Raw genomic sequence first — 17,856 nt, 5'->3', positions numbered from 1 at the left:
ATCCTAGCTCAGATGATGACACGTGTAGGGCTGGGTACTACCTGCTACCCCAGCCCAGATGGTGACACGTGCAGGCTTGGATGCGAGCCACGCGTCTAAAGCGTAACTTCATGGAGAGAGAAAAAACCTAGCTATAAAGGTAAACATAACAGAATTTGTAGAGGTACGTTTTTCATTACGGCTCATTGCTAGGGTTGTGTGCACTTTAGTACGATTCTACAGAGTATATTTTTCTCTCAGTTTTTGGGTGTTCTTGTTACTGACTTGAGCGTCGGAGCGCCACCGGCCGCAGAGGCGCCACCGGCCGCAGAGGCGCCACCTTGTGTTTTAGGTTCTCAGAGAGGCTATCTGTGGTGTGGACTTGAAGGGCACGTGATGTCAAGCTGGTGGGGAAGATCGTGACGAGGCAACGCTCTTGCGCTGGGTCAACCGGCAGGATCATAAGTATAGGCGCAGATTCCTACCAAAGTACTGAGACAGGGCGTCCGCATCAAACTCACGAGCAATGAGCTCTGCGGTGTTGAAGACAATTCCCATGCCAGCTAGAGCCACACATACCTCTCTATCAGCAGAGGGTAGTTCGTCTAGGGACTTGGGCTTAATCAGCCTTGGCTCTTTCACCAGTACAAGGGGAAGCCGTCCAGGGCTGTGGGGTCGTGTTTTGTGCAACACACCCTAAAGAACTTACCCTTCCACCCTTTGTAGGAGTTTTGGAAGACGGTGAGGATTATCCTTCCGGCGACCCAGAGAAGCTTACCCAGAGGCTCTTCCCTTGCTTCTCCACTTCAAAAAAGTGGAGGAAGATGTCCACTGAGGGTAGCAACCACTTTGGCCACCCTCCCTCAACCGACGTCTTCCTCCACTTCTTCGAGGCCAAGAACCCAGGCGATCGGTCATGGGTGAGCCTGAACGGCGTGACAAGGAGAGTGATCTTGGGCCTATACCAACAATCCTTCAAGGACTGGAAGGGTAGGTTCTATATGATCACCTCCAACGAGCATAACTCGACTCTACTTGAGGGCTTCCCACTTTACTGGGTTCCCAAGGTAGAGTTCAAAAAACCTTGGGGCTTGGAGGCTATGGCACCCTACGAGCGCGAGCTGTGTAGCCTACTCTCGAGCTTGGGCGCTAAATTCGGCTCCTCCACACTCATCAAGCACGAATTCGACGCGGAGACGCTCAAAAAATATATTGGTTTGCACTCTCTTCCTGCGCCAACAGATCGCAAATCTGGCGGAGGCTCTCGCAGCGAACGAGAGGCGTGCCAATGATCAAGGGTCCAAGCTTAAGGAAGCCGAGTCCACCATCGCCACCCTTGTCACCGAGAAGGTCGTGCTCGAGACCGACAAGGCTGAACTCGAGGCTGAGAAGACCAAGCTTTTGGAAGAGGCTGCTGACACCTTTGCCGAGGGTTTTGACTTGGCCCTCGAGCAAGTTAAGTGCGTCTTTCCGGAGGCTGACTACTCTCAATTCGCCATGGACTTCGAGGTGGTGGACGGCGAGATCATTCGCCCTTGATCATTGTTGTTTTGTCTCTACCTTCTTGTACATAAACTTTGAATGTAAACACTCTTATTGTATATAAGAATGCCACTTTCTTCTTACTGTTTCTTCTGTTGTGTATCTCTTAGTTTTTATCTCTTGCCATGCATGTCTAACTGCTAACCTGCTTGAACTTGGCACAAATCTTCATTGTACTTGACTTCTTTTACTTCTGACTTCGATCACAACTCACGGCACTTGATAACTGCTCTGGCGTGGCTTTGCTTGCTTAGGCCTATCACGTAAGAATAAAACGTTCAGCGCCTTAAAGAGTCTTAAAGCGCATTTAAGGATAAAATGTTCAGCGCCTTTAAGACTGATCCTGCCGGCAACTCGAACGTGGAGGAATCGCTCTGTAGCACACTCTGTCCCGTCTACGCGACTGCGTTTTCTACAGAATCACCCTCAGAACCTTCTCTTGGATCTCCAAACGTGACCTGCAAAACACACAGACGGCGCCTCTAGCGGCCGTTTGCACTCCGACGATTAAGTTAGTCCACAGAACCACCAAATGAGAAAACTAGTAGTGTGTGTGAAAAACTCTTGCTCTCTGTTTCTCGTCTCCCCACTTCTCTCCCTGATTCCTCCTTTTATCTCTCTGTCTCTGCTTCTGGGCATAACAGAATTCTGTTATGCTTTTCTGGCATGTGTCAGAAACCTGTTACGCTTTTCAGAGACAGTGTACCTACAGAATCAGAGAGTGTGGGTGTCTGTGCGTGTCCGCGCGTCTCTGTGCTGGGCTGCGCCTGTCTGTACCCTTAATGGTACGGAGTGCACCTTTGTCTGGACCGCACCCCTCTCAGATGGTGACACGTGGAGGCCTGCAACTCACATCTAACCACACACGTGTCATTTACTGGAAGGGCTCTAGCGCTTCTCTTTGTGTGCCTAAGTTACGCCCTCGCGGAGTAGCTTAGGATATTTCTCTTATCTGGGTAAATCGCATACTCTTAGGAGAACGTCGGGTGTGGCTGGTCTAGGCACACTCACCAAACGTTGCTCTCTGCGTAGGCGACTTACCCTTCACGATGCCACGCACGTAATGGGTTGAGGGAATCACCAATCACTGACTGGTTTACTAGTTCCCTCAGGCCACTCTCGTGCATGATTCCCTGAGGTGTGCTCATGCGAGATCCATGCGTAACGCTCTCGCTGGGAACCTCAGTCCCAGTTTAACTGCGTGTAACACGAGACCCCGATGACAATACACCCGATGACTGATCAGTGTTTATTCTCGACTCGCGCTCTGCCTCCAGGCGCGAGTCTGGGAACTTGGTTACTGACCACCGATCACCGCTCTTGGCGATCGTCCCCCTGACCTCTCTGCCACCTGGTCCACGTGTCACCCTTCGAGTGGTCCACGTGGTTCTCTGTTGCTGACGTCATCGACCACCGATGACCGATCGGATCACAAGCCCCCCAGTCTCGAGTCGAGAACTCGTTCTCAGCGAAGAGACTAAGCGGTCGTGCCCTCAGTCCACGTGGCAAGTGGGGCCGCCTCACGTGCCACCTCACGTGCTGCTTCTTTAACGTTTGGACTTCCTTTCTTAATCTCGCGACACGTGGCCCCATCAACGGCCAGCGCTGTGCGTCGCTAGCGCTTCTCTTATTCAAATTGGCACGCCCTTTCACTGTTCCTCCATTTTCTTCATTCGACTCCCAGACTCTCTGCGAACTTCTCCTCTGCGCACCCATCTTTCTTCAAATTCTCTGCTTCCCAAACTTTTGCGATCATCCAAAGGTATGGTTTTTCTTCTCCCTGGCCCCTTTTTGGTCATATTTACCAATTGCATTTATCATTCTGGTTATCATGCATTCATCTTCTCTATTTCCCTCTCTCGAACCCGCGCTAGGGTTTTTTCGTGCTCTTACCCTGGCTTCTGCTTCTTCTTCTTCTTCTTTTCATCTAGGCATCTCCTTTTCCTTTCCCTTTTCTGTTTTCACCGAAACATTCATCATTCCTTCTTCTCCCATTCATTCTGACTTTTTCTTTTTTCCTCCATTTGCAGCTATCTCACGATGGCTCGCTTGAAACAAACTGCGCGCATCATTGCCTCTTCTTCTGGTGCACAGCCTTCTGCGAGTGCGCCAGCTCCACCACCGCCTGTGGCTACCTCCTACCACGACAATGCCAGGGTCTACGAATGGGCTCCCCTGGCATTGCTCGCTGAAACCTCCACCCTGCTGCCTAAGGGTCATCTCACGTCCCTGCTAAGTCGCAACCCCGACGAGCCTTCCTGCTCCATCGACAGGGAGAATGACTTCAACATCCAGATCTTCATTCCTCCTCGAGGAATGCCTATCTGCGCGGATGACAGGGCCACCAATGGGGTGCCCTTCGTCTTCATCTACTCCGCCATTTTCAAGAGACTAAAGCTGCGCCTCCCTTTCACTTTCTTCGAAAAAGAGCTGATGATGGAGTTAAACGTCGCGCCCTGCCAACTCCATCCAAATGCCTGGGCCTTCATCCGGGCGTTTCAAATCCTCTGCAACTATTTCGGGCACAACGCCTCCGTGGACGTGTTCCTCTATTTCTTCGAAGCGAAGAACCCTGGGGACAGGTCCTGGGTCAGCCTGAACGGGGTTGCTGGACGGGTGCTCCTGGGCCTGTACCAGCAATCCTTCAAAGATTGGAAGGGCAGATTCTACATGATATCTGCTACCCCTCAAAGTCCAAGTCTGCTCGAGGGGTACCCCCTCTACTGGGTTCCTGGAGTTGAGTTCAAGAAATCCAGGGACCTCGAAGCCATGGCCCCTTATGAGCGCGAGCTGTGCGGGCTGCTCCTGGGGGCCAAGTACAATTCTGCTCGTCTCATCAAAGACGAGTTCGATGTGGTGGCCTTAAAGAAGTATATAGGTAGCTCTTCATTTCCCTCTTAGGATACCTGCACCTTTCCATGCATGCTTTTATGTGTTTTTTAACTTACTTGCATATCTTGGTCATCTAACTCTTCCTTTTTCCATGCATGCAGACTCAATGTCGGGGAAGGACAGGAAGCTAGCTTTACTGGAGCTTGCCAAACGTAGGGGAGCCAAGGGCACTGGCTCCTCTTCCTCTACAACTGAGCCCATCGCAGCCCCCCCACTCTCGGTCGCGCCAACTGGAGGCCCCGAGCAAGGGAAGAAAAGGAAAAGGCTGGTGAAGGCTTCCACTTCAACTGCTGCTGCTGCTGCCGCTTCGACTGAAGAGGAGAGCTCAGGCTCTCCTCTTGTACACCGCCAGAGGAAAAGATCAGCAGTTGAGGGGGCCTCATCTCTCCAGCCTGGAGAGATTGAGGTGGTGGAAGTAGAGGAAGGGTCTTCCCCTCCTCCCTGCGCTCAAACTGCCACAGAGCCCATCAACCCTCCTTCTCCAGGCCAGCAGTTGCCTCCAGCTACCAAGCTGCCATCTTCCCCCCCAGCAGGCCAATCACCTGGTCTATCCGCTCATCCTGCTGGGGGTGCTTCTGCCCAAACTGGGGGTGCACCACCACCACTGCTGCCAATTCCTACCGCCTGCTGAATGTGGTGGGTCTAGCTCGCGCCCAAGCGCTTCTGGGGCCACCCACGAGAATTTCAGCAAGGTCATCACCCTAGTTCGACAGCTCATAAGTAACTGGGAGCTCGTCGAGTGGAATGGTGACGAGGTTGACATGCACCTGGCAAGGCAGGTGGTGCTCTCTCTGGAATTCTCCACCCAGCATCGCAAACAAATAGCCCTGGAGAAGAGGGTGAAGGAGCTTGAGCACGACAAGGAGTCACTGCGAAGTGACTTCGAAGCCGCTCAAGGGTCTGTTGAACTGATGCGAGGCATGGTGGAGAAGGCTAGGAGGGAATACCTAGCGCAGGTCTAAGAGACCATCAAGACGGAGATCTTGATGGGGCAGATGGTGAGCTCTTTGGACTGCGAGGTGGTGGAGCTTAAGGCCGAGACTTCCTCCCTGCGCCAACAGAACACTCAGCTATTGGGGGAGCTCGAGTCCGCCAAAGAAGCAGCTGCTGCTGGGGAGAAAAGACTTGAGGAGGTGGTGGGCAAACTGTCTGAAGCTGCCTCCTCCCTTGCTGCCGTCACCACTGAGAGAGATGCTGCGGAGGCTTCAAAGCAAGAACTGGAGGTGGAGAAGGCTGATTTGATGAACGTGGGTGCTGATGCCCTTACAGACGGATTCGAGCTAGCACTCGAGCAAATCAAATGCGTTCTCCCAGACCTGGACCTCTCGCAGTTCAGCATCTACCATGAAGTGGTGGATGGAAAGCTCATCCCTCCTGCCCCTTAAACCTTTTCTCTTCTCTGTAAATTTAACTTCTGCACAATTTTTCTTTGTACTTTAAAATTGTATAAGACTTGGCTATGAATGTAATATCTCAATGCTTCTTTTCTTGCATCAGTTTCTTCCCTTGTATTTTCTTTGAACTTCACTTATCTTTATGTGCGCGACTAACTGTTAGCTAGCTTAGGTTCAGCGCGATCTTGGGCTTTACCTTTCCTTTCGCACACGACTAAGTGTTAACCAGCTTAGGCTTAGCGCGATCTGCTTCTCTTATTCTTTCGCTTCTACTTGATCACGACTGGCTATTCTCTCAACTTGGTGTTTAACAGTCCTCGTGCGCTGTTTTGCACCACTAGCCAATTACTGACGACTCATCAGTGATCGTTCTTTAGTCTTTACTTAGCTTTCTCTGTCGCTCTAGCGCTAAGTGCATAGAGGACTTTGACACCGATCGCTCAAGGTGATGCCTCGTCTTGGGGAAAGAAAAGTGTTTCTCGCTAACCCCTCTTACTTTCCCCAAGGTCATCACCCTTTGGCGGGTTGAGTCGCTCATTCCCAGCCTCACTCCTGGGGTGAGAAGGGTTTCGGACTAAGAGTCTTACTGGGCCAATATTGGTGTATGCCAAGTGGGTAAGGACGTTTTGTCAAAACCTTTCCTTTCCCTCCCTTGGTCTTACTAGCACCCCTGGCTTTTCAAACCTTTAACTACTTGCGCTCACACCTGGGGTGAGGAAGACTTAGATCGGTGCCAGTACTTGCGCCTCGGGCAAGTAGGGCCTAACCAATCACCTGCACTTGCACCTGGGGCAAGGAGGATTTTAACTTTAATACTTGAGCACACTTGATATGCTGGAAATTTTTCTTTAATTGGGTGGCCTCGTTAAAAACCCTCCTCAGGGAAAAGAGTGCCCCCTTGTCTGTTCAACTGTTTCCACCACATACAAAGCATGTATCTTTTAGCGCGAGAACGCCATTACTGTACAACTTTAACTTAAATAAAATTTTAAATGGGTGGCGTTCCACGTTCTGGGGATTGCTCCTCCCTCCAAAGTCTCTAGGCGATAGGCTCCGTTCTCCAATGTCTCCACCACTCTGTACGGGCCTGTCCACTTTGGGGATAACTTGTTCTGCATGTCATTCTGATGCGCCTTTCTCATCACCAGATCACCTTCCTGGAAGCGCCTGGGCCTCACTTTAGAGTTGTGCCTCCGCTCTACTCTTCTCTTCACAGCTTCAGCACTGACTCTGGCCTCTTCTCGCACTTCGTCTAGGAGATCCAGATTCACCTTACGCTCTTCATTGGACTCTTCAGCAATGAAGTTCAAGAATTTGGGGGAGCTCTCCTGTATCTCCACAGGAATCATGGCGTCTGTCCCATAGACAAGGCTGAAGGGTGTCTCATGGGTGCTGGACTGTGGGGTGGTATGATAAGACCATACAATTCTGGGGACCTCCTCTGCCCAGCCTCCTTTGGCCTTGTCTAGTCTTTGCTTCAGCCCCCTGAGCAGCACTCGATTTGCTGACTCCACCTGCCCATTGGTTTGTGGGTGCTCCATTGAAGCGAAAACCTGTTGTATTTTTAACTCTTCACACATCTTCCTTAGCTGATGGCTTGTGAACTGGGTGCCATTGTCGGAAACCAGCCTCTTGGGTATTCCAAAGCGGCAGACAATGTTCTTCCAGACGAAGTGTTCGACTTTCTGTGCGGTGATGTGTGCGACTGGCTCTGCCTCCACCCACTTGGTGAAATACTTGATGGCCACGATGAGGAACTTCATCTGCCTTGTCGCCAGGGGAAAGGGTCCTAAGATGTCAATCCCCCATGTATGGAATGGCCACGGGCTATGGATGGACCTCAACTCCTCAGGGGGTGCCTTGTGCCAGTCTGCATGCAGTTGACACTGTTTGCATCGCTGAGCAAACCTTATGCAATCTTCCTTCAGCTTTGGCCAGTAGTACCCCGCGCGGAGTACTCTACTTGCCAAAGCGCGACCACCTACGTGGCTTCTGCACACCCCCTCGTGCAGCTCAGACATGAGCCTGGTGCATTGCTCGCCGTGTACACAGATCTGCACAGGGTGAGAGAATCCAAATCTAAATAGGCTTCCATCTATAAGAGTAAACTTACTTGAACCCCTCTTTATTCTTTTCGCCTCTGCCAGATCGAGCGGGAGTACACCATCTTCTAAGTATAGCTGGTATGGCGTCATCCAGGTGTCAGGTTCCTTCTCCGCGTGGACCTCCATCGACTCATCGATCTTTGACGGTCGCGATCTCACCCTCGGTGCTCTCAGCGTTTCTTGAGTCAACGACCGATGACCGATCGTTAGACGCTCCATTGACTTGTATACATGAAGCACCTGGTTGTCTGATACGAACGCGCGCGGCACCTTCAGGGTCTCCTGAATGACGGTCCTCTGCTTCCCCCCCTTGCCTGAGCTGGCCAGCTTGGCAAGCAGGTCTGCTCGGGCATTTTGCTCTCTTGGCACGTGCACTAACTCAAACTCGGCGAAGGACGTCTTCAGGAGTTGCACATACTCCAAGTAGGCTGCCATTTGGGGATCCTTCGCTTGGAACTCCCCCGTAACCTGCCCGGTGACCAGTAAAGAGTCGCTCTTGGCCAGCAGATTTCTTGCTCCCATTTCTCTTGCTAGCAACATTCCTGCGATCAGGGCCTCATACTTCGCCTGATTGTTGCTAGCTTTGAAGGCAAAGCGGAGGGACTGCTCGATCAGTACCCCGTTTGGTCCTTCCAGGATGACTCCAGCGCCGCTTCCTTGCTGATTAGAGGAGCCATCCACCGATAACACCCATCGGAAATCTAGCCCTTCTGCAGGTGTCGCGATTGATGACAGCTCGACCACAAAGTCCGCGAACACCTGCCCCTTGATCGGTCCTCGGGGCTCGTACTGAATATCAAATTCTGACAATTCTACTGCCCATTTGACCATCCTGCCTGCTACATCAGGTTTCTTCAATACGTTCTGGATAGGCAGATCAGTCATCACCACCACTGTGAAGCTGTGGAAGTAATGCCTGAGTCTTCTAGCTGAAAACACCACCGCCAGAGCAGCCTTCTCGAGGGCTTGGTACCTCGTTTCAGGGCCTTGCAGTACTTTACTCACGAAGTAAACAGGCCTCTGGGCCTGGTTCTGCTCTTGCACCAGGACCGAGCTGACTGCTCTCTCCGTCACAGCAAAATATAGACGAAGAGGGATGCCTACCTGGGGTTTTCGCAAGACTGGTGGGCTCGCCAGGTACCCCTTTAACTTGATGAAGGCCTCCTCGCACTCCTGTGTCCAGAGAAATCTGCTGTTGCGTTTGAGACACTGGAAGTATGGGTGACCTTTCTCCCCTCCAGCGGACATAAACCGGGACAGAGCTGCCAAGCGACCGGTGAGCTGCTGCACCTCCTTCACCGTCATTGGGCTCCTCATTGCCACGATCGCCGCACACTTCTCCGGGTTAGCTTCGATTCCCCGCTCTGTTAAGAGGAAACCCAAGAACTTCCCAGCCTCTACACCAAAAATGCATTTCTCAGGGTTGAGCTTCAGCCTGTACTTGGCAATGGTGGTGAATAGCTCTTCCAGATCAGCTGCATGATGCTTCTTCTCTTGGGACGTAACCACCATGTCATCTACATAGGCGTGTACGTTCCTTCCCAGCATGGGCGAGAGCACCCTATCCATGAGCCGCTGGTAGGTAGCCCCCGCATTCTTTAACCCAAATGGCATGACCTTGTAGCAATAGCAAGACCGTTCGGTCATAAACGCAGTCTTGCATTCATCCATTGGGTGCATCCTGATCTGGTTATACCCTGAGAAAGCGTCCAAGAAGCTGAGTAACTTTCCCCCCGAGGCGCTATCAACTAGAGCATCTATGCTGGGTAAGGGGTAAGAATCCTTGGGGCACGCCTTGTTGAGGTCAGTGACGTCCACGCACATTCTCCACTTGCCGCTTGCCTTTTGAACCAGTACCACATTCGCTAGCCACTCGGGGTACTGGATTTCTCTGATGTGCCCTGCGGCAAGGAGCTTCTGCGCTTTGTCGTGGATCACCTTCCTCTTCTCCTCGTTGAATTTCCTTCGCCTCTGTCGCACAGGTCGAACCATAGGGTCCATCGACAGATGATGGCAGAGGAAATCGGGGTCGATTCCTGGCATGTCGGATGCTGACCATGCGAAGGCATTCATGTGCTTCTCAATCACACCCATGATCAGCCTTCGCTCTTCTTCAACGAGGGATCCCCCTAACTTGAACTTTCTTCCCCCGACGTCCACTTCGACCCATCCTTCAGCTGGATGGGGCCTTCTCTCGCTAGCGATGACCGCCCTCGCGATCCCTGACTCGCGAGGAGTGATCACGCCTTCCTCTTCTTCTTCGACTTGGGCTACCTGGGAGCCCCCCACCGCAGCATCCTCCATCCTCCGAGCGCCCTGTGTCTCCTTGACCACCGATCGCTCTTCGCGCACGCCTGGCGGTGGTTTTGTGGTGACGTGGCACACACTCCTCTTTTACTTCAAGCTGTTCTCATAACAGCGTCTTGCCTCAGCCTGATCCGACTTGATGGTTATCACGGTCCCCTCCATCGACGGCAGCTTCAACTTCATATGCCTTGTCGACGGTATCGCGCCCAGTCTATTGAGTGTTGGCCTTCCCAACAAGACATTGTACGCGGAAGGGGCGTTCACCACCAGGTACTTTATCTTTTCAGTGCGGGCTGTCGTTCCGTCAGTGAACGTTGTCCTCAGCTCGATGTATCCCCGCACCACTACCTGATCTCCTGCAAAACCGTAGAGACAACCAGTATACGGTCTTAACTGATCAGGGGACAACTGTAGCTTGTTGAATGTTGGCCAGAACATGACATCCGCCGAGCTTCCTTGATCTACGAGTACTCAGTGCACTCGCCTTCCCGCAGTGATGAGAGAAATGACCACAGGGTCGTTGTCGTGTGGGACAACGTCCCGTAGATCAGCTTTCCTGAAGATAATGTCCACTTCAGGGTAGTGACTCTCATTCATTGCATCTACCGCCATCACCGATCGAGCGTATCTCCTTCTCTGTGAAGCTGTGCATCCCCCACCAGAGAAGCCTCCCGCGATCGTCTGCACTTCCCCATGCACAGGGACTTCATGCTGCTGTTCTCCAGTCTGGGATCCTGACGCGCGATCACCCTGCGGCTCACGCAGGTAATCTGCTAGGAAACCAGACTTCACCAACTCTGCCAGTTGGTGTCCCAGCGCCAAACAGGAATGAAGTGTATGGCCAAAGGCCTGATGAAACTCACACCATTCATTCTTCTTCCTTCCAAGTACCTTATCTGTCTTCTCTGGTACTCGTAGTCTTGTTGCTACAGCAGGAAGGGCGATGAGATCCGCCAATTCCACCATGAAGTTGTATCTCGGGGGTGCGTTATTCTCCCTTGCACGCCCCCTGCTCTGGTTTTTGCCTGGTGCATAGGGACGAGGTTTTTCCCGCACCTTCTTCCCCTCCCTTGCCTCATGCACCCTTGCTTGCTGTGGCTTTCCTTGCCCTCCACGAGGTCTGGGTGGTGTAGCACTTCCCCTCTTCTCAGAAACCTCTGTTTCTGCCACTATGTGCGCCACCGCGCGTCGTCGAATCTCTGCAAAGGTGCTGGGATGGCTCCTGATGAGAGACTCGCTGAAAGGGCCAGGCAGCACTCCCTTCTTAAACGCGTGCACCAGCATATCTTCGTCTTTGCTGGGCAGGCTAACCACTTGTGCTCCAAAGCGGTTGAGGTAGTCTTTCAGCGACTCACCTTGGTACTGGCGCACGTCGAACAAGTCGTATGACACCACTGCAGGTGCTTTGTTGACGATATATTGTTCAGTGAAGAGCTTCGAGAACTGAGAGAAAGACGTGATATGTCCTTCTGGTAGGCTCACGAACCACTCCATGGCGATTCCACTGAGCGTACTCATAAACATTTTGCAGTAGACAGCGTCTGAACCCCCAGACAACATCATCTGGGTGTGGAACGCCGTCAGATGCGCCTCCGGGTCTTCTACCCCCTTGAACGATGCCTTGACCCCCACCAGGTTGGGAGGCACCATGGTTCCCATGATCTCAGGGGAGAATGGCATGGGGAATGCTCTTGGAGGTGAGGGCATCCTAGACACCCTTTCGTCAACCACGTGTTCCCTCTGCGCTTGCAGCGTCCTTCTCAACTCCTCATTGACGCGATTCAGCTCGTCGTTCCTGCTTTGCGACGCAGCTAACTCCGTCTGCATCCTCTCTTGTTCAACCTTTGACGCTGCGGCGTTATCCTGCAGCGTGCGCACCATTTCCAGGACCTGCGCCATTGTCACAGCTCCTTCGTCAGCGGATGGCGCAGGTGATGGCTGTCTGTTTCTAGGCATCTTTCTCTATCAAGGAAACTGATAAAAACTCTGGTAAGTCTTTAAAACTGTGGTATATATGGGACAACGATTCACTCGTGCCCCACGGTGGGCGCCAAATGATCCAGCCGGCAACTCGAACGTGGAGGAATCGCTCTGTAGCACACTCTGTCCCGTCTACGCGACTGCGTTTTCTACAGAATCACCCTCAGAACCTTCTCTTGGATCTCCAAACGTGACCTGCAAAACACACAGACGGCGCCTCTAGCGGCCGTTTGCACTCCGACGATTAAGTTAGTCCACAGAACCACCAAATGAGAAAACTAGTAGTGTGTGTGAAAAACTCTTGCTCTCTGTTTCTCGTCTCCCCACTTCTCTCCCTGATTCCTCCTTTTATCTCTCTGTCTCTGCTTCTGGGCATAACAGAATTCTGTTATGCTTTTCTGGCATGTGTCAGAAACCTGTTACGCTTTTCAGAGACAGTGTACCTGCAGAATCAGAGAGTGTGGGTGTCTGTGCGTGTCCGCGCGTCTCTGTGCTGGGCTGCGCCTGTCTGTACCCTTAATGGTACGGAGTGCACCTTTGTCTGGACCGCACCCCTCTCAGATGGTGACACGTGGAGGCCTGCAACTCACATCTAACCACACACGTGTCATTTACTGGAAGGGCTCTAGCGCTTCTCTTTGTGTGCCTAAGTTACGCCCTCGCGGAGTAGCTTAGGATATTTCTCTTATCTGGGTAAATCGCATACTCTTAGGAGAACGTCGGGTGTGGCTGGTCTAGGCACACTCACCAAACGTTGCTCTCTGCGTAGGCGACTTACCCTTCACGATGCCACGCACGTAATGGGTTGAGGGAATCACCAATCACTGACTGGTTTACTAGTTCCCTCAGGCCACTCTCGTGCATGATTCCCTGAGGTGTGCTCATGCGAGATCCATGCGTAACGCTCTCGCTGGGAACCTCAGTCCCAGTTTAACTGCGTGTAACACGAGACCCCGATGACAATACACCCGATGACTGATCAGTGTTTATTCTCGACTCGCGCTCTGCCTCCAGGCGCGAGTCTGGGAACTGGTCTGCTGGTGGCCACTTGGCTACTGACCACCGATCACCATTCTGGGTGATCTGTCCCCTGACCTCTCTGCCGCCTGATCTATCGGTGGTAACTTGGTTACTGACCACCGATCACCGCTCTTGGCGATCGTCCCCCTGACCTCTCTGCCACCTGGTCCACGTGTCACCCTTCGAGTGGTCCACGTGGTTCTCTGTTGCTGACGTCATCGACCACCGATGACCAATCGGATCAAAGACGTTCAAAATGCTTAAGGTGTTTAAAGTGCTTTAAAGCGTTCGAAACGCAAACTTAATTACTTTGACATAATCTTAATTACCTCATACCTGACAAACTATATGGAAAACATTGATGTTTCTGTTCTTCCCGCCACGTGTCCTCCTCCTGACTTGACCGTTATTCTACGTGGAGGGCCTCACAACACTGTAACCCAACTTAGGGATATTTCATCGTGTGAGTCCTCATTCCTTGGAGTTCATCTGGCGCAAGGGGTGACTTTTTGGGTGCCAACTAATGCGCCCCAACCTCTAATCACTCGCCCTGGGAGTGTATCCACCTTCCTCTCGCACCCTGCACCTGGTTTCCCCTGAGCATGACCTTCTCTTGAGCCGTATCTATCCCAAGGTTCTCCCTGAGGTGGTAGGGATACTTCACGAGTCAAGTTACTCCCTACTGGTGCTAGTACTATGGCCTTAAAGCCACCTTACTCTTCTCTTTATCACTGTTCTGAGCTGTCGAGGCCTGAGGCCTTCCCGTGGTGTCACTCCCTCCATGGTCTTTCCTACCCATGGGTATCGGGGAGTAACACCGTCGACGCCTTGCTTGGCGACGCCCTATCTTGGCGACGCCTTGTTTTGGCCACGCCCTATCTTGGTGACGCCTTGTTTTGGCCACGCCTTCTCTAGGCGACGCCTGATGCAGTCAATCTGTTGACTTTGACTTTGACTTTGACTTTGGTCAATGCCCAGGGACGGGACGGTACACAAGCCCCCAGTCTTGAGCTGATAACTTGTTTTCAGCGAAAAGGCTAAAGCCTTGTCCCATTGTCCACGTGGCACTTCTGATGACGTGTCATTCTCCGATCAGCTGACGTGACATTCTCCGTACCGCTGATGTGACACTCTCCGTACTGCTGATGCGACATTCTCTGCGCTGAAGATGTAACATTCTCTGAGCGGGAAAAGCGACACTTTGAGTTACTCTCTTAATCTCTTGACACGTGGCTCATCACGCGGTCTCCATCCATTGCCTCTTGCGTTCCCAATGAGCGCTTAATCCTTCGACGCGTGGTCTCATCAAACGGTCTTAATCCAACACCCTTTGGGCTTCCTTCGTAACGTTTAACTTACCCCAAAGCCCGCGCTCAGCGCCACTGTTTCATTCATTCTCTTTGCATTCTACTGTTCATCTTCCCGAGTTCTCTCTCTGCGATCTTTACTCTCCCCCTCGCGCTTTCACTCTCCAACCACTCCAATATTCAAAGGTATGTCCTTTCCCCTCATCGATGGCTCCCCCTCTTTACAGCATTGCTTCAATGTATGGATGAACTGTCTGGGACTGTTTACCTTCTTGCACTCTTGTGTTGTTCTTGTGCTTCTCTGTTTTCCCCTCGTTCTTCTTTTTCTTCGTGTGGGTAGGGTTTGTCTAGGGTTCCTCTTTTTTCCCCTTTTTCTTCTTCAAACCCCCTTTCGCTGAACCCTTTCTTTTTCTTCATTCTTCAGCTCTTGATTCGATGGCACGAAACAAGACAATTGCTAATCCTCCACCCCCAGGGCCAGCTACAAGGTTGACTACCCCTGGGCCTCTGACGAGCTCCTCGCAGAGTGCTCTACTCTTACAACAGTTGAGGACGTTGAAGCACACAGGGGGGACCCCACGCTCTACAACTTCAACGAGTTTCACAAAACTCACGACTCACACATCTCCGTGTGCCATGCCAGACCGGGGGAGCCCGTTCTCTAGGCGACGCCTGATGCAGTCAATCTGTTGACTTTGGCCTTGACTTTGACTTTGACTTTGACTTTGGTCAACAACGCCCGGGGACGGGACAGTACAGCTGCGTGCACTCACACCTGGGGTGAGGAGGACTTTTAACCGGTTGCCATGCTCGCACCTGGGGCGAGGAAGGCCTAACTGATTACCTGCGCTCGCGCCTGGGGCGAGGAGGATTTTAACTTTAAAACTTTGCAAACTCTTATACTGATAACTTCTTTTTTATTGGGTGGCCTCATTAAAACCCTCTTCTGGGAGAAAGAGTGCCCCTGAATTGTTCAAACTGTTTATACTAGCGCGAAAGCGTGACTACTTTACATTTTCAACTAAAATAGAACTTCAAGTGTGTGGCGTCCCACGTTCTGGGGATCGCCGATCTCTTCCCAGCACTGCAACCTCCGATCGCCTCTCGTCCACACCCGGCGGTGGTGTCGAGGTAACATGGCACACACTCCTTTGCTGCTTGAGGCTTTTTTCATAGCAGCGCCTAGCCTCCTTCTGGTTCGACTTAATGGTGATCACCACCCCTTCCATCGATGGCAACTTCAACTTCATGTGCCTCATCGACAGTACAGCTCCCAACCTGCTGAGCGTCGGCCTTCCCAACAGTATATTGTAGGCGGATGGGGCATTGACCATTAGGTACTTGATTTTCTCAGTGCGGGCCACGGTCCCATCCGTAAACGTGGTCCTCATCTCTATGTAGCCTCGCACCTCCACCTGGTCCCCGGCGAAGCCATACAAGCACCCCAGGTATGGTCTCAGATAATCGAGGGGCAGCTGCAGCTTGTTGAACGTCAGCCAGAACATCACGTCCGCCGAGCTTCCCTGGTCCACGAGGACCCTGTGCACCTTCCTCCCTGTCGTGACGAGGGAGATGACTATAGGATCGTTGTTGTGAGGCACAACGTTCCGGAGATCCGCCTTTGTAAACGTAATGTCAGCATCGGGGGTATGATCTTCTTCCACCGAGTCGACAGTCATCACCGACCGAGCGTACCTCTTCCTCAGGGAGGCTGTACACCCTCCTCCAGAGAAGCCCCCCGCGATCGTGTGCACCTCCCCGTGCACAGGTACCTCGTGCTGCAGATCTTCTGCGGGTGGCCCTGACGCCCGATCACCTTGCGTCTCCCGCAACTAATCGCTCAGAAAGCCACTTTTTACCAACTCCGCGAGTTGGTGTTCCAACGCCAAACAAGTGTGGAGTGAGTGGCCATAAGCCTGGTGAAACTCACACCACACGTTCTTCTTCCTTCCGAGCACCTTGCCAGTCTTCTCTGGTGCTCGCAACCTCGTCGCTATGGCTGGAATGGCGATCAACTCCGCCAACTCCACCACGAAGTCAAACCTGGGGGGCACGTTGCTCTCCCTCGCGCGCCCCCTGCCCTAGTCCTTCCTAGGCTCGTAAGGGTGAGGCTTCCCCTGAGCCTTCTTTTCTTCCTTGGCCTCATGCACCCTCATTGGCTGCTGAGACCTGCTCGGTCCTCCGCACGACTTGGTCGGGGTCGCGCTTCCCCTCTTCTCAGAAACCTCCGTTTCTGCCACGATGTGCGCCACAGCACGACGCCTAATCTCCGCGAAGGTGCTGGGGTGATTTCTGATCAACGATTCACTGAAAGGGCCCGACAAAATCCCTTTCTTGAACGCATGCACCAGCATATCTTCATCTTTGTTGGGCAGTCTCACCACATGGGCTCCAAAACGACTAAGGTAATCCTTGAGGGACTCACCTTGATTTTGTCGCACGTCGAACAAGTCATACGACACCATTGGGGGTGCCCTGTTCACGATATACTGCTCCATGAACAACTTGGAGAATTGCTGAAACGAAGTGATGTGGCCATCTGGTAGGCTCACGAACCACTCCAGAGCAATCCCGCTCAGGGTGCTCATGAACAGCTTGCAATACACCGCATCCGAACCTCCAGAGAGCATCATCTAGGTGCGAAACGCCGTCAGATGCGTCTCTGGGTCCTCCACCCCGGTAAACGAGGCTTTCACCCCCACCAACTTTGTTGGCACCACTGCACTCATAGTCTCAGACGAAAAAGGCATGGGGAAAGTCCTGGGAGGAGACGGCGGCGGCACCACTCTTTCCTCCGCTGCGCGTTCCTTCTGCGCTTGCAGCGCCTTGCGCAACTCTTCATTCACTCTGTCCAACTCCTCGTTTCTGCTCTGTGATGCAGCTAAATCCGCTTGCATCCTTTCTTGTTCCATTCTTGACGCTGCCACATTGTCTTGCAGCGTTCGCATCATTTCCAAGACCTACGCCCTCGTCACAGCTCCTTCTTCAGCTGATGGCGCGGGTGAAGCTTGCCTTGTCTTTCTCTTTTTCTCAGCAAAGAATCTCAAGAATAAACGAAGTCTGACAGCAAAGTGTGGATGGGATCACAAATTCACACGGGCCCCACGGTGGGCACCAAATGATCTCGCAGGTGATTCGAACGTCGAAGGATTCGCCACGTCAAACTCTGTCTTCCGCAAGAACGCTCCAAGCACTCCATAAGAACTCCAAGCAAACCTGCGAAACACACCAAACGGTGCCTCTAGCGGCCGATTGCACTTCGACGCTCAAGTCAGCCTTTGCAAAACCACCAAAGAACTAAGAAACTAAGAATCTCAACGAGACTCGTGT

At 52.4% G+C, this 17,856-nt stretch overlaps 2 protein-coding genes across 2 annotated transcripts; both read right to left on the bottom strand.

Annotated features, from left to right (window-relative positions):
* Nucleotides 1–15,560: 15,560 nt before the first annotated feature.
* LOC137837461 (uncharacterized) lies at nucleotides 15,561–16,205 on the bottom strand. The gene has a single exon (XM_068646449.1). It carries the CDS (start codon nucleotides 16,203–16,205, stop codon nucleotides 15,561–15,563), a length of 645 nt encoding a protein of 214 aa, XP_068502550.1.
* A 402-nt stretch (nucleotides 16,206–16,607) lies between these two features.
* Nucleotides 16,608–17,159, bottom strand: LOC137837450 (uncharacterized). The gene has a single exon (XM_068646438.1). It carries the CDS (start codon nucleotides 17,157–17,159, stop codon nucleotides 16,608–16,610), a length of 552 nt encoding a protein of 183 aa, XP_068502539.1.
* Nucleotides 17,160–17,856: the final 697 nt, after the last annotated feature.

The sequence above is a fragment of the Phaseolus vulgaris genome, chromosome 11, assembly GCF_000499845.2.
Source record: "Phaseolus vulgaris cultivar G19833 chromosome 11, P. vulgaris v2.0, whole genome shotgun sequence".
Taxonomy (NCBI): Eukaryota; Viridiplantae; Streptophyta; class Magnoliopsida; order Fabales; family Fabaceae; genus Phaseolus; species Phaseolus vulgaris.
This window is presented reverse-complemented; position numbering and strand designations above follow the sequence as displayed.